This window comes from Schistocerca serialis, chromosome 9 (genome assembly GCF_023864345.2).
Source record: "Schistocerca serialis cubense isolate TAMUIC-IGC-003099 chromosome 9, iqSchSeri2.2, whole genome shotgun sequence".
Taxonomy (NCBI): Eukaryota; Metazoa; Arthropoda; class Insecta; order Orthoptera; family Acrididae; genus Schistocerca; species Schistocerca serialis.
The window spans coordinates 415,289,963-415,316,704 of NC_064646.1; the positions used below are offsets into that span (position 1 = coordinate 415,289,963).

Sequence of the window (26,742 nt, forward strand, 5' to 3'; positions counted from 1 at the left end):
CAACCGGTTGGCTGTTTAATCATGTACATATAAAATTTAGTTGAAAGGTCTCCAGACGTTCGTGAGTTATTTTTCTACATAACCCCCTTTTCACTCACTGCCACTGCACTTTTTACTAGATTGTATGTCATACGTGTACCAAGTCTGGTTGAAATAGCTCTATTGATTTAGGAGGAGATGTGGAACATACATACAATGCTTTTTATGTATAGACGTCGTGTGGCTTAACGCCCTTGCTCAAGGCTTTTAATTGGACGCCAGTTCGGCGTCTTGCGTGTCTCTAACCCGTCTTACGTAAGAGGGGACCTACAGTTTAACGTGTAATCTGAATCATGTGCCGGTTCTTACAAATCGCTATATTTCTGAGGGATGAAAGCTAGGTTAAAAGGAGACTGAAAAATCCGTGGTCCGATGAGGATTAGATTCCGCGACCTTTCTGTTTCTTCGCATTCACTTTACCACTTTTTTTTCTTCTTCTTTTCCAGCAGTGGTTCTGCGCGGATATCAATGACATCTTGCAGATTTCATCGCTGAGAACTTCATTTAGTTTTTGTGTTAAACAGCGTAGTCAGATGACTGATCGAACACGTTGAGCTACTGTGCCGGCAGTGCTGCTATAGCACCAGGGAAAGACGAACATTATTTTTTAGTAAATAACCAATCCATTGCAAGCATTGACAATAATAAACTCTGGTCGCTCTCCGGATTTGTCTTACTTTTGAATTTGTAACCAATAGATGAAAACGTAATTTTCACAGGAGAGGTTCAATGATGCACCTGCAGCTGTTTTGAGGACAGGTAAACGAATTCCGTTACGTGCCTCTTATTAGGCAGTGATCCGGAAGACTGTTACAGTGGCCCACTAATTGAGTTATCTGGCCAGTCGATTCGTCTAACCGCGCATGACTATCCCGTTCCAGTAACTCCCCCCGTGTTATTAAGTCCCACTCGGCCCGCCCATTATCCACTGTAAGTACTTATTTACTCAATGCTTCACGTTAATTAGGGAAGCACCGCTTTTCATTAGTAAAGCGGCGTAGATTAGACGTGGCTGACAGTGTTGGGATGCGAACGAACTCTTTCAAAACGATGCTCTCGTGACTGATATTATCACTCTGTACATTTTCTATTCGAGTTACTTCGTTTGTAGAGCAAAAAGACAACGTCTTCGGAACCAGCTGTGCTGTAAGAATTCGTCAGGTGAAGCGAAGACAAGAGTGTTTTTAATTTGATTGCCATTTTCAGTTTACAAATTTTAATTTATTTCTTATTGTATTATTCAATTAATGAAACATATTTACATTGTCACTGAAGACGCTACTACATATAATGAATGACTATGATATAAATCGAATGATTAATAAGAGTAACGTTTCGGTATGAGGGCTTAATTATAAGTTACTAAATATACACACGGAACGCGGGAGTTGAACGTCATGGGCACGTATAATCGACGTCGTGCAGTAATCTCGACACTGTCAGAAACCGGTATCAGGGTGGCAGGGACTGGACTGGCTATAACTGAAACCCGCTGTCGCAAAACAGCAATTCCTGTGTGTCATTAATTTCTGAACCATCGCACGTATTATTGAACAGATCAAAGGGATTCTACCAGGAGATAAACCTTCTTTTCAGCTTTACTATTTCGATTTCGCATTAGTTACAATAAATTCTCAAGCAAGCCTGTTGAAAATATGTACTGCAGAGTAACAGATAGTTTTCTGAACGATGGAGAAAATTTTTCCAGGTATACCATCCCCCATGGCGTGGACTTCTTTGGTCTGTTTAATATCCTCCGCCCTCGCATGAAAATACCTATCAAAAATAAATCTCTCTAGACAATAGATATGCTGTAGAGTTCGAACACCATTTAATAGTGACCTGTACGAGGTACTTAACAACAGATGTGGCTCTGAGAGTAAGATCTGAGACTAAAAATTTATTTTCCTCTGAGTTACCACAAAAGTTACTAGAAACGTTATCAGAAAATAGGTGAATGCAAAGTGAATCAGCTTAAGAGTTGCAAAACTCATGATGGTGGACAATATTGTGTTAGTAAATTTCGCTTGGACATCATGAATATGGATTTTCAGTGAGAATGTTTCATTTACCACCAATCCTAAAAATAATATGTCCTCCACTTTATTAATCATACCAACATTGTAAGAACGTGGAATGCCTCCCCCTTCCCTTTCCGATAAGACAACATATATAAAACTGAGTCTGTTTATACGTTTTTTTTCATCGCGTCTTTCGCAACATCTGTTTTAATCGGTTATTATTTTTTTTCATGTTAAGCTTAGTGTAATTACAATTCCAGTAACTTTAAGAAGGAAAAATCAATAATAACTGAATCTATTTACTTTCGTTGGAATTTTACTATAAGGACCTTATCATGCAGTACATTATTGGTCTTTTTATTCACTCCCCTACCTGAATCTACAGCTACTATGCTTGCATTGTGAGCACGTAAAACGACCTTGGGGTTAACCGGTACACTCAGTCTTTAGTTATTGATGCACAGTAGGAAATGATGTGATGAAATAATGGATTCGCAAGGAACACCTCAAGTAGCCGTGCGCCAATTAGATACTCGTTCATTCCTTTTCAGTAATAGAGTAAAACACCTTTCGGCTAGCTGTTTAGCTCATGAATAGAAGTAGAACGAGGTGTAGAGTGTCTCCGAAATTCAGAATACTGTAGTCATTTCAGCGGCGCCCTATGGTCGTCAAAGTAGAAAGCTAAGACACAATGCCTTCATTTTTAACTATCAGTAATTATTCTTTAGTCCCTACAAAAATGTTATAAATAAATATCTTAAATGCAGCTTGTTATTAAGGTTAAAGTTTTCTCCAGGGATTGCAAATACATACAAATAAACAGTTTATATCTTCGTAAGACTGTTGAATTTAGTTTCGTGGGCAACAACCCTTTAAGAGCGAACTTGGTTTAACATCTATGTAAAGTCAACGCCTCTGTTTTCGGAAATCGTACCTTCTGTGAGATTTTTATTTACAATTTACCGTCCTGCTGTCCCCAGAAAACAAGTAAATATGTGTAGTATACTGCTTTTTGATGACACATGCAACATTTAAAAATGTTACAGCAGATTTACTAACGGGGTTATCGCAAAAATGACAACTGAAAATATATGATTTATAAAGCCCTTTGGCAGCGAGAAACTCATCTAATAAAGCCATTACGGAAGGAGATAGATTTTGTGTGCGTCGTCAAGACGTGCCACTTATAGTTATTATGGGCCACAAAGTGGTCGGCTATTTTCCTAATTGTGTTACAGGGCCCTGTTTGATGTCTTTTCAAAGTGTTTTAACAAGGGACGCCCCGTATCCACTCAAGGCGTTATTAAGATCTCAAAGTTGAGGCTGTCAGATAGCTGCGTGCCCAAATCATAAAATAAATGGAATAGTGGTGATTGCAGCTTTTCTGTCAAATAATTCCTCTCTGAAGCAGGAAGTCATTGCACGAGTACATTAATACTAGGCATGAAGATTAACAAAAATTTGGAAATGATTTGTGTAATATTTTGTGCTTTGTGTTATAAGTGGGGATAACACTAGTTGAATATTCTCTGAAATGCTGCCAAATTCTAACGGTGACTGCAAAATTTTTGTAACGGCAGTATGTAATGTAAAAAAAAGGTACTTAGGTTTTGGGCTAAGTGTCCCTTAGACATCGATATTATTACAGACAGAGAGTGGGCTGGTCAACGATGGATTAGAAGTCTGCCATGACTTTGAGGAAGTACCCATCCCTGTACTGACTGGGGGAAACCATTACAATGTGGCGCTTGATTACGTCACTTAACTTAGATGTGGGCAATGTTGTTAGGAAAACTATGGAAAACCTAAATTATGATGACTGGAATTTTTGACAATTCAACATGTTTCTTGGATTTATTGCAATAGAATCGTAGTCAATAACCTGCTTTTGATTTTTGATGCTTTCTATCAATCATACACGAAAAATACTATGATTTCTTTTATTTTCCCTCTAGTAATATTTCTGTCGATTCGAATACAAAAAATATATAGTTCTGACAATATGCGCCGTCGGATTATCTTTCTCCCTCTTTTACATGACGTGTCTTAACTAATCTTTGTTATATACTTCATTTACAAGTTTTCCCATTTAATACCATGAAAAAGGGCAAGAAAATGATTTACTCTATTACTGACGTCTGTATTGGTCCTCTCAGGTGGAAATACGGGAAAATAAAAATATATTTTGGAGCTGGCAATAAATTAGAGCTGGAAGTCAGTAAAATTACGCCTAATATGATAGTAATAAAAATGAAAGACTTTCCTGATGTTCTGCAACTAATGTTTACTTATTCATAAAACTGTTGTCATATTTTCTTACTCCGTCGTCAAGTGATAACCGCCTGTCGTTAATCACAAATAAAATTTTAAAAAAATAATAAAGTTGATTTTACTATTGAAAGCAACCAGTTTCATAACAGTCACTTATTTTTAAAAGAGGTGAAGTAAAAAAACTGTACCTGGACTTTTAAAACCAAATTGACATTCTGTATTAATGTTTGTTAATATCAGTTATGTCCAGCAATGTCCTCTTTCTGTTATTTTCGATGGGATTTAAACCATCACAATGAACATTGTCATTGTATTTGTCTGGAAAAAACATGTCCCTCATAATTTAAATCTATTTTTCCGAGTATCAGCTTCTCTCACGTTCTGACAATTACCACAAGTCTGCCTATCCGTACAACATATAGAATTTAACAGTTCTCACGAATCATCTAATACACACTACTACGTAACTAAAATTTCATTTTGTCTTTGCTATTAGATAACGCCTTACCTACGTCATTGCTTGTTGTAAAATGAAGTTCAGTAGTTGTAGTTCTGCAATATAGTACTTTTCTTTGTAAATGTGTTGTATCATTACTACTAATATCTCTGCAAGTCACATAGAATTTTTCTGTGAGACATTCAATTATCACCTGACTATAACCTAAGATTAAATAAATAATAATTGTAGATGATAAGGAAAACATTTTCTTTTTTATACAATTATCTTATCCTTTCGATAATTAAGTTTCATTCCTACTTTAAAACTCGCTCTAAGATATCTGTTTTAATATTTGTACCTAACAGAAACAGCCCAACGCTAATAATAGAATAAATCATTTGCCACACTTCACAGTATAATGTGTAGGAAGAATTCTGATACTCTAAACTATTTAAAAAAGATGTCGGGTATCCACACTAGCTGAAATTGTACAAAAGAGGGATGAAGATAGTCTGATAGCAGATATAGTCAGGACAATAATGTTGGTTGTTGTAATCGACAGTAAGATTACTCGAAAGACCGCATATTATTGTCACGTTCTGTCAGACCCCTACATCTACATCTACATCTATACTCCGCGAGCCACCTTACGGTGTGTGGCGGAGGGTACTTATTGTACCACTATCTGATCCCCCCTTCCCTGTTCCATTCACGAATTGTGCGTGGGAAGAACGACTGCTTGTAAGTCTCCGTATTTGCTCTAATTTCTCGGATCTTTTCGTTGTGATCATTACGCGAGATATATGTGGGCGCTAGTAATATGTTGCCCATCTCTTCCCGGAATGTGCTCTCTCGTAATTTCGATAATAAACCTCTCCGTATTGCGTAACGCCTTTCTTGAAGTGTCCGCCACTGGAGCTTGTTCAGCATCTCCGTAACGCTCTCGCGCTGACTAAATGTCCCCATGACGAATCGCGCTGCTTTTCGCTGGATCATGTCTATCTCTTCTATTAATCCAACCTGGCAAGGGTCCCATACTGATGAGCAATACTCAAGAATCGGACGAACAAGCGTTTTGTAAGCTACTTCTTTCGTCGATGAGTCACATTTTCTTAGAATTCTTCCTATGAATCTCAACCTGGCGCCTGCTTTTCCCACTATTTGTTTTATGTGATCATTCCACTTCAAATCGCTCCGGATAGTAACTCCTAAGTATTTTACGGTCGTTACCGCTTCCAATGATTTACCACCTATGGCATAATCGTACTGGAATGGATTTCTGCCCCTATGTATGCGCATTATATTAAATTTATCTACGTTTAGGGAAAGCTGCCAGCTGTCGCACCATGCATTAATCCTCTGCAGGTCCTCCTGGAGTACGTACGAGTCTTCTGATGTTGCTACTTTCTTGTAGACAACCGTGTCATCTGCAAATAGCCTCACGGAGCTACCGATGTTGTCAACTAAGTCATTTATGTATATTGTAAACAATAAAGGTCCTATCACGCTTCCCTGCGGTACTCCCGAAATTACCTCTACATCTGCAGATTTTGAACCGTTAAGAATGACATGTTGTGTTCTTTCTTCTAGGAAATCCTGAATCCAATCACAAACCTGGTCCGATATTCCGTAAGCTCGTATTTTTTTCACTAAACGTAAGTGCGGAACCGTATCAAATGCTTTCCTGAAGTCCAGGAATACGGCATCAATCTGCTCGCCAGTGTCTACGGCACTGTGAATTTCTTGGGCAAATAGGGCGAGCTGAGTTTCACATGATCTCTGTTTGCGGAATCCATGTTGGTTATGATGAAGGAGATTTGTATTATCTAAGAACGTCATAATACGAGAACACAAAACATGTTCCATTATTCTACAACAGATTGACGTAAGCGAAATAGGCCTATAATTATTCGCATCTGATTTATGACCCTTCTTGAAAATGGGAACGACCTGCGCTTTCTTCCAGTCGCTAGGTACTTTGCGTTCTTCCAGCGATCTACGATAAATTGCTGATAGAAAGGGGGCAAGTTCTTTAGCATAATCACTGTAGAATCTTAAGGGTATCTCGTCTGGTCCGGATATTTTTCCGCTACTAAGTGATAGCAGTTGTTTTTCAATTCCGATATCGTTTATTTCAATATTTTCCATTTTGGCGTCCGTGCGACGGCTGAAGTCAGGGACCGTGTTACGATTTTCCGCAGTGAAACAGTTTCGGAACACTGAATTCAGTATTTCTGCCTTTCTTCGGTCGTCCTCTGTTTCGGTGCCATCGTGGTCAACGAGTGACTGAATAGGGGATTTAGATCCGCTTACCGATTTTACATATGACCAAAACTTTTTAGGGTTCTTGTTTAGATTGTTTGCCAATGTTTTATGTTCGAATTCGCTGAATGCTTCTCTCATTGCTCTCTTTACGCTCTTTTTCGCTTCGTTCAGCTTTTCCTTATCAGCTATGATTCGACTACTCTTAAACCTATGATGAAGCTTTCTTTGTTTCCGTAGTACCTTTCGTACATGATTGTTATACCACGGTGGATCTTTCCCCTCGCTTTGGACCTTAGTCGGTACGAACTTATCTAAGGCGTACTGGACGATGTTTCTGAATTTTTTCCATTTTTGTTCCACATCCTCTTCCTCAGAAATGAACGTTTGATGGTGGTCACTCAGATATTCTGCGATTTGTGCCCTATCACTCTTGTTAAGCAAATATATTTTCCTTCCTTTCTTGGCATTTCTTATTACACTTGTAGTCATTGATGCAACCACTGACTTATGATCACTGATACCCTCTTCTACATTCACGGAGTCGAAATGTTCCGGTCTATTTGTTGCTATGAGGTCTAAAACGTTAGCTTCACGAGTTGGTTCTCTAACTATCTGCTCGAAGTAATTCTCGGACAAGGCAGTCAGGATAATGTCACAAGAGTCTCTGTCCCTGGCTCCAGTTCTGATTGTGTGACTATCCCATTCTATACCTGGTAAATTGAAGTCTCCCCCTATTACAATAGTATGATCACGAAACTTCTACGGAGAATTCAGTTAACGTTACTAAATCAATATGCAAGAAACGCATAAGGAAAACAGTACGTAAGGAAAATGAAGTCATACGAGTAGAACGAGTTTTCGTACTCAGGCCAATTACAGTCAACGACTGGACGAACAGGAAAAGAAGTAAACAGAAAAGCACAAATGACATGTGTGCGTTTGGGAAAGTTTTCAAAATTTACCTTCACATGTGTCTGTAACGGAGAGCCCACAGTGTGTGTATATTTACCAACATCAACATTTAACAGTAAGACATGGACTTACAGTGCAGATACCATTCATAAACAGGTTCCTCTGCAGTGCTCAGAAGTGGCGAAATGTGGAAAGGTGCTGTTTGCAGCATAATGTTCACACACACACGCACACACCTAAGATTTTAGTAGCCGTTTAACAGAGCACAATGCGCGCGCTATCTGTAGCATATAGCACATCTTCTTGTTCTGCTTCTTCCGTCATGAATTAGGCTTTCCATCAGCCTGTTGCAGCTACACCTGGTCCTTCCATCGTTTTGCGGGTCTTCCAATGCATCTTTTACCTTGCGGAGTATTTCGCCAAAAATGTAGTGGTAATCTTGATTTGTCCATTCGTAACAGATGGCATATACGTTTTTGTCGGTATTCGTCAACCTTACTGTTTGTGTCGAAAATATTTAATTCCTTCCTAATATCTGTATTTCTTTTGTAGTCTAGCTTGGTGTATCCTGCTATGTATTTGAGGAATTTCAGTTCATTGTCTTGTAATCTTATTTTATCTTTCTTTTGCACTACCCAAGATTCCCTTCAGTATAGTAATGTTGGTACTGACATAACTTTATAAAATTTTAGATATGTTTCTGTTGTTACTTAACGTTGGAGGGCTCTTCTGACAGTGCCATTTAAGTAGTTAAATTTCTCCATTTTGTGTTTTGATGGTTCCTAGAAATTTGAATCTATCTACTTGCCCTATTATCTTGTTGTCTATAATTATTTTTGTTCTTACTGGATTTTTTTCCTTAGAAAGTCATGACTTTTGTTTTTTGTATTGATATTGACATATTAAATATCTGGCATGTTTGGTATAGTTCGTACGAAGCTCTCTGCAGTGCATCTTCATTATTCGAAATTAACACTTGGTCATCTGCGAGTAACAAAGTCATAATCTAATCTTTTTGGTTGAAGTTATATTTATAGTTCTTCAGTTTCATTCTCCATTGCCGTATAATGTCGTCAGTGTATATATAAAAAAGCAGTGGAGAGAAGCTGCGACCTTGTCGAACTCCTAAATTAATAGCCTTTCTTGATTCTTCATTATCCCCATTTGGATTATTGTATTAGCATAGATCTTTTGAACTTCTTGTACAATGTGTATTGGTATACCTAATCTTATTAAAGTTTCCCACAATAGCTGTCGATTTACTTAACCAAAAGCCTTCACAGGATGGACGGAAAGGACGTGTGTTTCTTTATTCCTTGTGTTTTTCTATTATTTGCTGTAGCATAAATATGTTGTCTGTACAGCTTCTCCCCTTCCTGAATCCATATTGTTCTTCTGACAGCATTCACTCCATTGTGAGTTTTAGTCTTTCAGTTATTATTCTATCATAGATCTTATACACTGTTTTAATAGTGATATGCCTCTATAATTTTCGGGTTTTGATCTGTTCCTTTTTTAAATATTGGTTTTATAAGTGAGATCTTCCATTCTTTTGGTATTTCCTTTGTTATCCAGCAAAGATTCAGGAATCTGAGGAACCTTTTTCTAAATGCTACTGAAGATTATTTTATTAGTTGCCTGTTAATGCCATCACTTCCTACTGTCTTTCGGTTCTTTGTATATTTGAGAGCATGTTCTAATTCTTGGAATTCAAGATGATCTGGATTTGTTTCAAGATCTTCATCATTTTTTGTGTTCATTTCATCGGTCCACATTTCCTTGTAACAATGCAGCCAGTCTTTGTTCTGTATTACATTGATATCAGCCACATCCTTTTCGCTGTTATTCAAATGTCTTACCATTTTATATGCAAGTATTTGTCCCCCATGGACATCGTTTTCGATGATGGAGCTTTCTGCTTAGTTTCTTCACTTCTGCTGTCTGCTTCTTGTATGCTTAATTATTCTCCTGGCTAGCACACAGCACATCTAAACGATATTCTAGTTCCTCCTACATCCACCATAGCACGTACTTATTAACGTGTGTAATTGCTGCCCTCATGTGAGCTCACAGTTCCTGCAGGCCCCTACCGAGGTCTAGTGGAAAGCATCTTTCACAATGCGCCAAAGATAAAAATGTAACGGGTTTATTTCTGGAGATCTTGGGGACCAGGAAATACGGCCTCCTCTGCCAGTCCAGCGCCCTGGAAATGTGTCGTCCAAAGCCTTCCTGGCTCAGTGGGTAGGGGCGCCATCCACGTTCGGTTTTGTTCAGTGTAGGCTTAAAATTTAATAAGCGTCTCTGTTCCAGTAAAAATCTTTCCAAGATCTTAGCAGTGCCGTTAGAACCAGTTATGTTCCTCTGCTTCCAATTGTCACAGTTAGGCCCTACTTTATAAAGTCTTTGCCCAAAATAAAGTTACGAATGATAAACATACGGCGCAATGGTCTCCTATTCAGAAATAAATCAAGCCTGAAACTGACCCGTTTTGCGGATAGAACGAAAACTACTTGCTAGCATCCTATGTGCACTGCTTCCTGCATACGTTCTTTTTTTTCTACACTCCTGGAAATTGAAATAAGAACACCGTGAATTCATTGTCCCAGGAAGGGGAAACTTTATTGACACATTCCTGGGGCCAGATACATCACATGATCACACTGACAGAACCACAGGCACATAGACACAGGCAACAGAGCATGCACAATGTCGGCACTAGTACAGTGTATATCCACCTTTCGCAGCAATGCAGGCTGCTATTCTCCCATGGAGACGATCGTAGAGATGCTGGATGTAGTCCTGTGGAACGGCTTGCCATGCCATTTCCACCTGGCGCCTCAGTTGGACCAGCGTTCGTGCTGGACGTGCAGACCGCGTGAGACGACGCTTCATCCAGTTCCAAACATGCTCAGTGGGGGACAGATCCGGAGATCTTGCTGGCCAGGGTAGTTGATTTACACCTTCTAGAGCACGTTGGGTGGCACGGGATACATGCGGACGTGAATTGTCCTGTTGGAACAGCAAGTTCCCTTGCCGGTCTAGGAATGGTAGAACGATGGGTTCGATGACGGTTTGGATGTACCGTGCACTATTCAGTGTCCCCTCGACGATCACCAGTGGTGTACGGCCAGTGTAGGAGATCGCTCCCCACAGCATGATGCCGGGTGTTGGCCCTGTGTGCCTCGATCGTATGCAGTCCTGACTGTGGCGCTCACCTGCACGGCGCCAAACACGCATACGACCATCATTGGCACCAAGGCAGAAGCGACTCTCATCGCTGAAGACGACACGTCTCCATTCGTCCCTCCATTCACGCCTGTCGCGACACCACTGGAGGCGGGCTGCACGATGTTGGGGCGTGAGCGGAAGACGGCCTAACGGTGTGCGGGACCGTAGCCCAGCTTCATGGAGACGATTGCGAATGGTCCTCGCCGATACCCCGGGAGCAACAGTGTCCCTAATTTGCTGGGAAGTGGCGGTGCGGTCCCCTACGGCACTTCGTAGGATCCTACGGTCTTGGCGTGCATCCGTGCGTCGCTGCTGTCCGGTCCCAGATCGACGTGCACGTGCACCTTCCGCCGACCACTGGCGACAACATCGATGTACTGTGGAGACCTCACGCCCCACGTGTTGAGCAATTCGGCGGTACGTCCACCCGGCCTCCCGCATGCCCACTATACGCCCTCGCTCAAAGTCCGTCAACTGCACATACGGTTCACGTCCACGCTGTCGCGGCATGCTACCAGTGTTAAAGACTGCGATGGAGCTCCGTATGCCACGGCAAACTGGCTGACACTGACGGCGGCGGTGCACAAATGCTGCGCAGCTAGCGCCATTCGACGGCCAACACCGCGGTTCCTGGTGTGTCCGCTGTGCCGTGCGTGTGATCATTGCTTGTACAGCCCTCTCGCAGTGTCCGGAGCAAGTATGGTGGGTCTGACACACCGGTGTCAATGTGTTCTTTTTTCCATTTCCAGGAGTGTATTTAAGTCTTTCTCTTTTCCAGCAAGTTATTGCTTACTTATCATTCTACAGTGCAAAGAAGTTTATCTTGAAATAACTGAAGTCCCTAAAAACTGTTAGTATCTGAAATAACGTGCTGAGTGAAGGAATATAATCATGTCTGTTCATATGATTCAAAGTAGTAATTCCGTTCTGGAACAGATAACCGCGACGGGAGGCCTCTGCGTATATCTATAAATTACATGATTTACTGTGGAACTACGGCTTAGAGATACACGACGTGCTCGGTGTCTGTGCACGCAGAAGATTCATACGTCATGCGAAAACCCATAACACGAACCAGATCGCCAGTCCAGTGATGCGGGCACGCAGCTGTTCTCGAAGTATGTCTTCATAACTGTACTAAGGACTAGTGGAGGCAAAAACCGCCTGTAAATCTTTGTAGCGCGCTCTCGTAAAGTGGCACTTCTGAATGCATAAGTGTGACCAGTAATAAATATCCTACCGACTATAATTTACGAAACGTCAAAATACATAAGGTAATAACTAGCTTCAGTTTGTCTCGCTTGAACTAAATTAGCTTCAAGTCTGTATATCATGAGCTCTGTGTATGATAAACGGTTATGCCTTTACAAAATGTTGGCGTACAGCAAAGCACCTGCAGTCTGCTACGAAATTTTCATCAAAACTGCTTAGATCAACAGTACACAACCACACTTACTACCGTAGAGGCTGCTTACAACACTTGTGCTGTACTACTTTGGATAAGGGAGACATGACCACAGCCTTAGAGATTAGAAAATTGTCTTTTCTGAGCACGTCAGAGAAATACACCTCTTAATATCGGTCGAACCTCCTCTTGCCCGGCGTATTGCTGCAACTGGACGTGCCGTGGACTAAACAAGTCGTTGAAAGTCCCCTGCAGAAACATTGAGCCATTCTGCCTCTATATCTGTCGAGAATAGCGAAAGGGTTGTAAGTAGGCTGTTTATGTTTTCTCTATGTAAGTAGGCTGTTTATGTTTTCTCTATGTAAGTAGGCTGTTTATGTTTTCTCTATGTAAGTAGGCTGTTTATGTTTTCTCTATGTAAGTAGGCTGTTTATGTTTTCTATTGGTAACGCCACCTCTGTATGACAATCACTGGCTGTGCTGTGGGCAGTCTGTGTCTGCTTTGCATTGTTGTAATACTCGCCATTGTAGTGTTAGGCAGCTGGCTGTGAACAGCGCGTAGCGTTGCGCAGTTGGAGGTGAGCCGCCAGTAGTGGTGGATGTGGGGAGAGAGATGGCGGAGGTTTGCAATTTGTCATGAACTGATATATATATTATGACTTGTGATGATATCAAGGTAAATACATTGTTTGTTCTCTATTAATATCTTTCATTTGCTAACTATCCCTATCAGTAGTTAGTGCCTTTAGTAGTTTGAATCTTTTATTTAGCGGCAGTAGTGGCGCTTGCTGTATTGCAGTAGCTTGAGCAGCGAAGATTTTTGTGAGGTAAGTGATTTGTGAAAGGTATAGTTTAATGTTAGTCAGGGTCATTCTTTTGTAGAGAATTCTGAAAGTCAGATTGCGTTGCGCTAAAAATATTGTGTGTCAGGTTAAGGACAGTCGTGTATAATTGTTCAAAGGGGGACGTTTCATATGGCGACCCTGCCAGGATTCGAACCTGGAATCTTCTGATTTTTTCTTGTAGTTTGTGTATTTAGTGTAGCTTTTGTTTATTGCTAGCGCGTAATTGTAGAGAGAATCTCCTTTGTAGTTGTAGTTTTTCATTGTTGTAGAGTAAAACAGTTGTGGCATGCATGTAGATTTGCACCAAGTATTTCGCAGCTGCAATTAACTAGACATTATTTCCATCGCTACGTTATTTTATTTTGCTCTTCAAATTGTGTTTTTCTGTGTTGTCGTGTGAAATACTGTGACAATAATGGCGTGTGAAAAACGTAATACTGGGCTCCAAAGTAAACTGAGAAATGACAGTGAAGACGAAGGCAGTGTGTTAGCGCCGCAGAGTAATGAATTAACTGATGTTCAAAGTAGTAATTTGGTAATCGTGCATAGGGAAATGGAGCGGGCGGCAAACAATGGCACGGACAGTGAAACAATTAGTGAAGAGGGAAGCATTATCGATCGATCGGTCGGCAACAGCTCGCCTCAGGAATCCGAAATGACAGGACACAATTTCGCAAATACTGTAGATTCAGGTTTTGGGTTATCACCGTTTTCTCAAATAAGTCAAGACGCATTTTCTGCTTGTCAAAATGTGAATGTTGCCGGTGCAAATGCACTGCCGAAAAGCGTAGAGAAACAGATTCCAGACACTAATACATTATTATTGCAATTAATGCAACAAATGGAACAAAATCAGAGACAAATGGGACAAAATCTTAAAAAGTTAGACACAGTGGAACAAAATCTCAAAAAGTTAGACACAATGGAACAAAATCAGAGACAAACACAGCAAAAGCTTCAAAAGTTAGACACAATGGAACAAAATCTTAAAAAGTTAGACTCATTGGAGCAAACTCTTGAACGAACACGTGAGGATTTAACTGCTGAGTTACATCACATTGAATCGAAATGTCAAAAAGTCTGTAATGACGTAAAAACACAAATTTGTGAGCATTTCCAACCTATTTTTTCGCGTCATGAAAATGCACTACAGAATCACGAAGCAGCTATAAAAGAACTGCAAACTATTGTTCATGAAAATCATGAGACCTTGCAAGCAAAATTTGACTCAGTTGCATCTACCGATACGGTTATGCAACTTGCAAAAACTCAGGAAAACTTAAAGGTCACAGTAGACACGATTGCAACACAAATGGACACTCTGAAACTTGGTTCAGAAAAACATAGAGAGGAAATGATTTCACTATCGGATAAAGTAGCCAAACTTTCAGATCAGTTCACTAACTTATCTACAAAGGTAGATGATGATCTGAATGACACAACACCTGTAGCTTTCATGGACACTGAAGAGTATGAACAAATTAGAAAATTCAAACAAAATCAAAATGAAATCAATACACAGTACAAAAGAGAAATCCGGGAAGTGCAAGATCAGTTGGCACAAGTAGTACAAGAATTACGTATTTCAGAGGACACTTGCGCCCCAATACGGGAAGAGGGACATACAAATACGGAACAGACACAAAATAATAACACAGGGCATTTCGGAAGTTATGAAAGAAATTGGCAATGTGCACCGAATTTTGAGATGGAACGGCCGACACGACCTAACAATGACCGATATGCGACTCGCCGACATGATGATTTTGACTATAAGCTGTTCATTACTACACGTAAATTCAAAACATTTAAGAATTCTGGCAACGACATTCATCCACAAGCATGGCTCCATCAATTCTCTCATTGTTTTCCTCCCAACTGGTCGTTAGAACACAGATTAGAATTTATGTGTGGCTACTTAGAGAATGAACCAGCTGTGAGAATGCGATCGGTCATTCACGATTGCCACAGTGAGGGAGAATTTTACCATGCCTTCCTCTCAGCATATTGGTCTCAAGCTACACAAGACCGTGTAAAACATAACATCATAATGATGAAACACTTCGAACAATCTGAATTTTCCAGTCTTGTGAAATATTTTGAAGACATGTTGCACAAGAATCAGTACCTGTCAAACCCATACAGCCCCTCAGAACTCATCCGCATTTGCTTAATCAAATTACCTGAACATTTACGACATATTATTTTGGCAGGACGTTGCAAAGACGACATTGAAGCATTTCAGGGACTCTTACAAGAATTAGAAACTGACACTGACAATCGCGGAAAGCGGAAACAGGAACATAACAATTACAGGTCATATCCGTCGCAATTCCGCGATGAAAGAAATAATAAGTGGACACGACAAGGCTATTCTTACAACGCAAATCATGAACAAAACAGACACCACCCATATGACAACCACTGGCAGAGTAATAATAGTTACAGAGAAAGATCGCATTCCGGTAGTAATGAATATGACAGAGACAATCATAGAAACAGACAATTTGGCAACCAGAACTATTACTATCACGGGAGACAGAATAACTTCAGACGCAATGGTCCAGCGCGCAGTTACGATTCAGGGATAAATTCTCCACCACGTGACCGACACGAAAGAAACTGTGTAAACTACCGACAAAACGACAGACCTGAATTCCATCAGAACTGGCGAGCTTTAAACAGAGCAGGGCACTTTCGACAACGTGAATTTGTAGAAGTTAGGTCTCCTAATCCCAATAACGACGCGCGCCAACAAAGAAACAGACAATGACTCACACCGCAGGCAGCCGCGTGCGCCGGCTGGCTCAGAGAAAAATAACATTGACGCTAACCTTGAGCAAGATTCCAGTATTCTTTCGAATACCGCATGATAATTGCATTCAAGTTGAAATTCTGCGTACTAGGAAGAGTAAAGGTTTACAACATATTTCACATGTAAAACCGTTTATTGAAAGATAATCTGCTTTTTAACTTTGTCTTTGCCATAAAACGTTTCACTTCACGTTACTAGTATGCTTTAGAAACTGTTACCATGCAACAATGTTTAAAGTTAAATATCCAGTCAAGAACCAAGACAACTTATTCAACCAGAAATTACGAATGCATTGTTATTGCGAACAGACGACACAGTGTAATTGTGTGTGTACATTCTTGCTTGTTAGTTGCACGATTAGAACATTTACCAGTACTGCTAATGAGATTTTAATGCAACATTTTGGTTTACTTGAAAATACATTCCGGATCTAAAGTACTTTCTGTGAGATACCAGATGAGACAATAGTTAGTTTATGTGAAGGTACGTTTACACTGGGATACATGTATCGCGACATGTATGAGCGACTTGTCAATTTGACATGTCGCGATACATCACCTCATACAAAAATTCACGGAACTTGTATGCGGACCCTCGAGCTCATACATGTCGCGTATACATTTTGTATATCGCTTTTTGGCCATATACGCGACATGTATGAGCGACATTTGAAGAACTCGCGCATGCGCAGTACTATCATTTCCTGTCGTCTTGTCGCCTGCCGCTTATTTTGAAGTTTAGCGCATGCGTAGTACCAGGCTCTTTGGCGGCTGTTTTGAGTTTTGGAGCTGCCGACTGTCGTTTGTTGTGTAGTTATTTGTGTATTTTGTCGTGTGTTGTGCCCGCGTGTTTTAAAATTTGCGATGACTTCTTGGTCCAAACAAAATACACTGCATTTTATAGAGGCAGTGCGCAGGCATCCCTGTATATGGGATGTGAAAATACCAGACTATAAGAACACTCACAAAAGGTACGACGAGTGGGAGGAAATTGCCAAGGCATTTAACGTGTCAAGGAAGGAATGTGAGGACAAGTGGCATAATTTAAAAAGCCAATATAGTCGCGAGTTAGCGAAACGGAAGAGCAGCAAAGGAAGTGGAAGTGCTACAAGCAATGTGTACCACACTTCATGGTATGCTTTTGAAAGTATGCAGTTCATAAGAGACAATTACAAACCACTCTCTCATAGGAGCACACATGAAGTAGTACCAGTAAGTAAATTTGTTATATTATTTTATTAATCATATATTTGGCAACATTTTTTCGTGCTAATGCTTTACATAATGTGAATATTTACAATTTCACTGAAAAACATGATTCTCCATACTGCTATGGTTTGAAGTCCTGAATACTGCAGAAGAATAGAGCATATTACTTTATGTCATCATTTAACAATGATGTGCAACTTATTTTCCATACTGCCATGGGATGGAGCCCTGAATACTGCAGAAGTATTCAGCATATTCTCTTCTGTTGTCATTCAGCAATGAAGTTCTTCGGCCAGTTCTGGGCAGTGGCTCCAGCACAGTAGGGGTTTCCCTCCAGGACCCAGGTATTACGTTGCCATCATCTCCCTCTCTGTCGTATGTTCCTGCTGGACAATAACTTTGAGATTTTCTGTTTTGAAGAAAATTATGTAAATAAACACAGGCTAGTGCCACCACTGTAGCTTTCCCCGGACTGAGAAGCATTTGCTTCCTCAGCACTCTGTAAACAGCACTTATAATCCCAAATACATTTTCTATTACTCTTCTTGCCCTGCATGCTCTATAGTTAAAAATACGTTGCCAACTATTTTTTTCATGCAGACCTGGAAATGGTTTCACAATATTTTCCTCTAGGCCAAAGGCTTCGTCAGCGACGAAAACATATGGAACAGGCTTGCTCCTACCAGGAAGAGGAGTTGGTGGTGGTATATTTAGAGTTTTTGTTTCTAACATTTTGTAAAATGTGGTGTCTTTAAGGACACCACCATCTGAAATCCTCCCCTGCGTGCCAACATCAGCGTAAATTATTCTATAATTAGCATCAGCAATTGCTAGCAAAACAATGCTGAAGCGCTCTTTATAATTAAAATAAACTGTTCCACTGTTGGGTGGTGCCACAATGTCAATGTGCCTCCCATCTATAGCTCCCAAACACCTGGGGAAATTCCATTTTTCTTCATATTCTTTGGCAATTTTCAGCCATTCCTCTGCAGTAGCAGGAAGCTGGAAAGAAAATTGTTACTCTTTTAATTTAATTTACGCGTGGACACTCAAAGAAATTCTAAATACATTAAGATACTTTGATTATAATGTATGTATAACATATAGCTCACTTTGCCTTAGAAATGTGTTATGTATTTTAAAGGTCATGGAAGCCCCAGCCAGAGAAGGAGATGGTGAAGGAGAAGGAGAAGGAAGCATTTGTTTCCCTTTCGATGTCACAGAAATGGAGGAGGTGACATTTGCCACGCCCCCAGAAGACATTGTGGAAGTGGAAACCACTCCGCTCATCTCTGTGCCTCCACATGAAAGTGGATGTGCAACCGTGCCACCTTGTACCACTCCAAGTCCGAGTGGAAGTGGTAGATCAAGTGCACTGAAGAGAGCCAGGAGAGACCTGGATGAAGACCGAGAAGGTCTTTTACAGACCTTAAGAAAAGTTGGCGACAATTTAGCAGGCAGGAAAAGGGACCAGTTTACCCACTTGGGTGACTTGGTCGCCAATAAGCTCAGATTTCTGTATGAAAATGGCCATACTACAATTATGGCAAGACTTGAGAACGGAATCTACAGATGTTTGCAGGAGGCAAACAATGAACTAATAAATGCAAATGCTACATAATTTATGTATTCTTTAAAAACATGTATAAACAATATGCATGTAATGTGCTGTCAAGTACTATTTAATAAAACTAAATACAAATTAATGTTGTTGGATATCTTTACTATGAAGAAAGTGTCCTCAGAAATTGTGATATTGTATTACTGAGTGAAGCATGTCAGTCGATCCAAAGAACTAAAAGCTAACCCATTTCAGCAAAATTTGAGAAATTTATGCTGAAAAAGGTATGTGCCGTTAAAAGTTTAGTTCCTATTCCAGCATCCTCACGTGGTTATGTTGGCAACATCAATGGCGCGGTAGAAAATTTGTGCTGCTGTTCCTGGTTGACAGTTACTTGTATGTACCCTCGTCCGCTCGTTAAAAGTAATTGCCCTCGTAAAACGAAGATTTCATGACAAAACATTTGCATTGTCGCGCGATTACTAATGCCAACGACTCACACGATTGTCGGCATTAGCATCCGTTGCCAACATTATCACGCGAGGCCGCCGGAATAATAGCAAAAAACTGATATACGCGCCAGATGCATGAAAAAATTATATAATGTATTACATACTCTGATATATATATATATATATATATATAACTTTTACCTTCACTTCTTGGGATAAAACTTGCACAATGGCCTCGCAAACACGAAGAATAATGTTGCATATGGCACTTTTTGATATCCTATGCAGATACATTAACGTCGAAAAGGAATCCCCAGTGGCCAAAAAACGGAGTGTTACTGCCAACTGATCCTCTGGTGGAATCGCTTCCCGAAAGTTTGTGTTGGTTTTGGACACAAGAGGAGCAACAAGAGATAGCAAACCGCGGAAATCCTCCATACTCATCCTAACATAATTTCTAAAATATGCGCCATCCTCTAGCGTTAATTCCTGAACGAGCATTGCGTAAGCTCCGTGAGTAGCGCGTTTGCGAAGAAACTCTCTCTGCCACCATCTACGCTTCCTCCGCCTTTTCTTCCTATCATCTTCCAAAAGAGCAAGTGTACCAGCACATAAAAATGTGAAATCTTCCAAATCGTCGTCGGAAGCCATCGCACAGTGATACAAATCAGTGTAAACGCACGCTCATACATGTATGAAGTTGATACTTGTCAGCTCATACAAGTCGCGATACATGTCGCAAAGTCGCATATACATGTATCTCATACATGTGCCGATACAAATCGCAGTGTAAACGCACCTTGACAGCTACACGATTTTATCACGACGCTACTAATGAGTGACAATTTACAATGTTGATTTTGCGGTGTTTCTGTTTTATATCTGCACAGTTTGTCTGTATTGTTCTGGAAAGTAAAACATGTTTTAGTAGTAACTTTTGTGGAATAGCTACAAGGAGACAGCCTTTTCCATAGCACAACAATACGTTACAGCACAGTACTTTCATCATCACAACAATAAGCGTAATAACTAAGATATCTCTACGCAAAGCATTTCACTTTTGTTTATCATGAGGTAAGTACATTGGCTTCTGCAGAACTTAGCTTTTGGAGGAAAATAACTACGACACTTTCACAGAGATTATCTTACAACAATATGCACATTTAGCGCTACAGGACACGCATTTCAGTGATTAATTTTGTACTTAAAACATTTATTTTTAAAGATTTTTGAATTACAAAGAAAGTTTTCAGTGATACATTTCATTTCATTGCTGTAATCTGTAACACCTGAGGGTATAATTACATTAATCCTCAGGGGGGTACACGCCTACTTTGTGTACCATGTGTTTGGCAAGCACAAGTAGCCCTAGCTAATATGGTATTTGCTTATACAACTTTACACATCGGTACCATATTTCTCTAACACACAAATTACACAGCTATCTGATCATTTAACTGAGAGATAAACATGTTTTTTACTACGTCAGTGACACATGTTTACGTAATTACACCGTTGGATAACTTCACACTTATGAAACTGTATTTTGTCTGTACTTTGTAAACTGTTCATATTTTTTCGGAATCATTGTGATACTATGAGAGCTTTGAATGATATATTTGGTATGAGATCATGATTTTTAAAGTACGTTTGAGGCAGCTGACACTTTTGACATGAGCAGAGAATTATTTTAGGCTTAGAAATTATTGGAGGAAGTTACGACGATTTTGAGATTTGACTGAAGTGTTATGATGTTATTATTACGACGACGATGTGTATTATGTTGTTGAGGAATGTTTATTATGCTACGTATTTCTCACGATGAAATATTGAAGAAGTGTCGACGAATATGTATATGTATAATGAGGTAAGGAATAATGAGTAGTGTTTAGGGACTCTGATTTATGAAAAGGATGTTGGAAACCAAGAAACGTACTTTAAGAGTTATGAAATGTGTGACTGTATCACAATGCTGACGAATATTTTTTTTGGACACTTATATTTATAGGATTTTGTTTCTAGAGATTTGCAACGCTAATTCTTGACCTGTGAAATGTTTTTAAATGAGACTGCAACGGTAGCAGAAACTGCTGTCGTAAATATTTCCGTACGAAAGTTAAGTGACCACCTGCACGTAATGCGTCGCGGGCACCCAGCTGTGTCAGACGCCTGGAGAAAAAGCCATTATTGCGAGCCCTTTTCAGCGGCACAGGTAGAAAAAAAAGGGGACGTGGGACGTGTCAAACACCTGGAGAACAAGCCATTAGGGTGTGCCTTTCATCGCTAATGCGACACCCTCGTTACTTGAAAACATATGATTACTCGCACTTTGTGCTAATTACTGAAATGCTTATGAATTGATGGGAAATATTCGTACATCTGCACACCTGATTACGACAAGCGTCTTTCTACGAGAGTTGAGAGCTACTAACTTATGAAATGTCACATGACTACTGAATGATATTTTTATGCTTTGCTTTTCATAGTTGCTTATTTCATTTGACATTTGTTTTCCAGCTGTGTTGCAGCATTGCTTTTATAAAATAAAATGCATTTGCTAATGTGAACACTTTCTGTCAACAGATCTATTAAATAATTATTTTATGATCCACATTCTTTAAAAAAGGAGCACTTGGAAAGGAAAGAACAATAAGAAGGATCTAGTAACAGTAACACATAATTTTCTTTTCAAGTACATGGTAATATTTCTTTTTACAATCAGTTGTTGTGGTGCACCACTTTAATTACATAGATATTAAGATGTGAATATACATTTCCCTTATCTGCATTGTTGTTTTTACTGTAATATCTTTTTTGCTTGAGCTATGTCGTTTTGATATAAGTTATTACATTTGCTGCTGCTAGCTTTGCCAATCTGTATTTCTTGTCATTGCTGCTCATATTAATTGTTTTATGTGCTGCTGCATTGCCTCGTCCCTTAGTTTAGCATCTGAGCTCAGTAGATTTAAGTTAGCTTAAGAGGGGGTAGACTATATAAGAAACTGACTATGGAGAATAGGTAAAGAAATGCATTGAGAAAACAGGTTTAGGTAGGATTTTCTTGGAAATAAATGTTGAGGTAAGAAATGTATGAACATATAAATACAGAAAGCATGCTTAGATAGAATTTTTTGGGTGGAAACAAAGGATGAAATAAGAGGAAAGATATATGAAGTTTTAGGTTGGACTGCAGTACCACATGTTACACTGAAATCGAACCCTGTCCTTTCCCTTTTGTGTTATCCCACTATATGTTTGTGTACCCTTGTGTATTTGTTTTCTTCCTGTCTCTGTGTACAGTTTCATAGAATTTTTTTCTCTTTTAATATTAAGCTACATTCACTATGATATTCTGTTCTGTTCAATGCTCATGTGTAAAGTTGATGTTTCAAAAGTTATTCTGATCTTTTATGTATTTACTTATGTCATAATTCCTGTAACACTGATGTATATGTTTATTTCTATTCTTTTGTAAAGCCCCTATTACTACAAACGTTATCTGTATTATTATGTTTTTAATGATGTGTTTTGTACCTATGTTATTGTATTCTTATGTTATAAAAATTGTAATTGTCACCAGTTCATGATATTATTAACTTGTTAGTTACATTTCACTGCACACGTTTCTGTTGGTCATAGTATATGGACAATATGTGAGAAGTAGGGACTGATAGTGTTTGCATGTGTGTTAATGATTCAGCAAGGGACTGGATAACAGCATTGCTGGTTCTAAGGACAATTTCAAAAACTTTGTGAGTGCACAAGTGGTGGTTTATGGACTTGCTATATTATCCGCAAGACTCTTCAACGGTGATTGTGCACCTGCACAGTCACAACAGATGGCTGCTGGCTCTCCAAGGACTACAGTGGGTCTGCATCTTTGATGACCCACCAGTACCATTATCTCTACAAGGACTACAGTGGGTCTGCATCTCTGGTGGCCCACCAATACCATTACCTCTACAAGGACTACAGTGGGTCTGCACCTCTGGTGGCCCACCAATACCATTATCTCTGCAAGGACTACAGTGGGTCTGCATCTATGATGACCCACCAACGCCATTATTTCTACAAGGACTGCAGTGGGTCTGCACCTCTGGTGGCCCACCAATACCACAATCTCTACCAGGACTGCAGTGGGTCTACTCTGTGATGACCTACCTACCAATGTTCTTCAAAACGTCGAATGACTCTGCTGTGGGTTTGCTATGTTGTGGCCCATTACCTGTCAGCATGTCAAGAGTCAGCACTGTCATTCCGTTGGAAGGACAACACTGCTTCTTCAAGACTCCATGGAAATCCACTACTTCCGTGTGCATTTTCTTTTACTGCTCAGACTTTGAGAAAAACACTGAAATTTTACAGTGATGAACAATCTGGACTGTCTTTATGGACTGTGAAAAAATTTTAGCTTTTGACCAACATTGTATCAATAAGTGTGTGCATTTGATTTCTTTGTTATTGTAATTATGAAAAATTTTATCAAATCATTATTGGCCACTGCCCAAAAAAAAAAATTTGTAAAATTTTTTGTGGGGAGCATGGGGGCTATGTAAGTAGGCTGTTTATGTTTTCTCTATGTAAGTAGGCTGTTTATGTTTTCTCTATGTAAGTAGGCTGTTTATGTTTTCTCTATGTAAGTAGGCTGTTTATGTTTTCTCTATGTAAGTAGGCTGTTTATGTTTTCTATTGGTAACGCCACCTCTGTATGACAATCACTGGCTGTGCTGTGGGCAGTCTGTGTCTGCTTTGCATTGTTGTAATACTCGCCATTGTAGTGTTAGGCAGCTGGCTGTGAACAGCGCGTAGCGTTGCGCAGTTGGAGGTGAGCCGCCAGTAGTGGTGGATGTGGGGAGAGAGATGGCGGAGGTTTGCAATTTGTCATGAACTGATATATATATTATGACTTGTGATGATATCAAGGTAAATACATTGTTTGTTCTCTATTAATATCTTTCATTTGCTAACTATCCCTATCAGTAGTTAGTGCCTTTAGTAGTTTGAATCTTTTATTTAGCGGCAGTAGTGGCGCTTGCTGTATTGCAGTAGCTTGAGCAGCGAAGATTTTTGTGAGGTAAGTGATTTGTGAAAGGTATAGTTTAATGTTAGTCAGGGTCATTCTTTTGTAGAGAATTCTGAAAGTCAGATTGCGTTGCGCCAAAAATATTGTGTGTCAGGTTAAGGACAGTCGTGTATAATTGTTCAAAGGGGACGTTTCAGGGTTGCCAGTGCAGTATTTTGTGCATGACGATCATGTACCATAAATGTTCGATGGCATTCACGTCAGACAATCTGGGTGGCCAGATCATTCTCTCGAATTGTTCAGAATGTTCCTCAAACGAACCATGAACAGTTGTGGCCCAGTGACACGGCAGATTGTCATTCATAAAACTTCCATCGTTGTTTCGGAAGAAGGGTCCATGAATGGCTGCAGAAATGAGAACAGCGAGAAACTTAACATCAGGACTGGCGATTACGAAGTACAGGGTGATCAAAAAGTCAGTATAAATTTGAAAACTTAATAAACCACGGAATAATGTAGATAGAGAGGTAAAAATTGACACACGTGCTTGGAATGACATGGGGTTTTATTAGAACCGAAGAAAAACAAAGTTCACATAATGTCCGACAGATGGCGCGTGAAAGATCTCTTCCGCGCGTCCTTTGGTGATGATCGTGTTCTCACCCGCCACTTTCGTCATGTTTGGCCTCCCAGCTCCCCAGACCTCAGTCCGTGCGATTATTGGCTTTGGGGTTACCTGAAGCCGCAAGTGTATCGTGATCGACCGACATCTCTAGGGATGCTGAAAGACAACATCCGACTCCAATGCCTCACCATAATTCCGGACATGCTTTACATTGCTGTTTACAACATTATTCCTCGACTACAGCTATTGTTGAGGAATGATGGTGGACATATTGAGCATTTCCTGTAAAGAACATCATCTTTGGTTTGTCTTACTTTTTTATACTAATTTTTGCTATTCTGGTCAGATGAAGCGCCATCTGTCGGACATTTTTTGAACTTTTGTAATTTTTTTGGTTCTAATAAAACATCATGTCATTCAAAGCATGTGTGTCAATTTGTACCTCTCTACCTACATTATTCCGTGATTTATTCAGTTTTCAAATTTATACTCACTTTTTGATCACCTGGTAAATAAAATTATCAATCCTGCTACCCACACAGCAAAATAACCCTTGACGATCGGAGCAAGGAGAAAACCAAACGCATACTAACACTGGCAAAAAGAGCATTCCTGTTCAAAGAAATCTACTATTAACAAATATAGGCCTTAATTTGAGAAATAAATTTCTGAGAATGTACGTTTGGAGCACAGTATTGTATGGTACTTAAACATGGACTATGGGGAAACCGGAACAGAGGAGAATCGAAGCATCTGAGATGTGGTGCTACAGACGGATGGTGACAAATTAGGTGGACTGATAAGGTAAGGAATGGGAAGGGTTCTGCGCAGAATGGGTGAGGAAAGGAAAATGTGGAAAACACTGACGAGGGTGAAAGGGAAGGATGATATGACATCTGTCAGGACATCAGGGACTTATCTCCCTGGTACTAGAGGAGCTGTAGGAGGCAAAAACTGTAGAGGAAGACAGAGACGGGAATACAGCCTGCAAATAATTGAGAACGAAGTTTGCAAGTGCTACTTTGGGATGAAGAGGTTGGCAGAGGAGAGGTATTCATAGCGCGCCGCACCAAACCAGTCAGAAGACTGATGATTCGAAAAAAAGAAAAAGATACTGCGCACAGTAGAGGAACAATTAGAAGATGATGATTGTATCAGTATGACAATGCAACGTGTCATAAAGCAGTATCTGTGTCGCCAGTAAAGCTCCTCAAATGGACTGCCCAGCTAAGTGTCCCGATCTGAACCCAACGGAAAACCTTCGAACGTCGCCTTCTCTCCCGGCCCAGCGTCCACCGTGACTGCCGTATCTGGTTTCAGGCCTTGAGGAAGAAACAGCTGCCATTGTTCTACAGGCTTTCATACGCCTTATTGAAAACATCTGCAGCAGAGTTCGACTCGTCACAAGGGTGGATACATCCACATTACACTCACCTTCATTCACAGAAAACGGCTGTGCCAATTGACATCGTCCGTGATCAGGGGTTCGAGACAGCAGGAAATAGGAAAATCATGTCTTCCTTAAGGAAGTGGGCCGTTTTTATTTTGGAAATACTGTATTATTTTAGGCAGTCCCTTATTATCGGACTGGATTAAAATCTTATATAATTTGTGACGCTTCTTACGGTACCCA

At 40.0% G+C, this 26,742-nt stretch overlaps 2 protein-coding genes across 2 annotated transcripts in view; both read left to right on the plus strand.

Moving 5' to 3' along the window:
* LOC126419661 (uncharacterized) overlaps nucleotides 1-26,742 on the plus strand; it is a 733,764-nt gene that overhangs the window by 327,881 nt on the left and 379,141 nt on the right. The window lies entirely within an intron of this gene.
* Nucleotides 17,104-19,069, plus strand: LOC126419660 (uncharacterized). Its single transcript, XM_050086849.1, has 2 exons — nucleotides 17,104-17,451; nucleotides 18,593-19,069. Exons 1-2 carry the CDS (start codon nucleotides 17,104-17,106, stop codon nucleotides 19,067-19,069), a joined length of 825 nt encoding a protein of 274 aa, XP_049942806.1.

Coding starts and splice junctions, on each gene's coding strand:
- LOC126419660 (XM_050086849.1), top strand. CDS start 17,104: ATGACTTCTTGGTCCAAACAAAATACACTGCATTTTATAGAGGCAGTG. Junction 17,452..18,592: donor GCACACATGAAGTAGTACCA/GTAAGTAAATTT, acceptor TGTATTTTAAAG/GTCATGGAAGCCCCAGCCAG.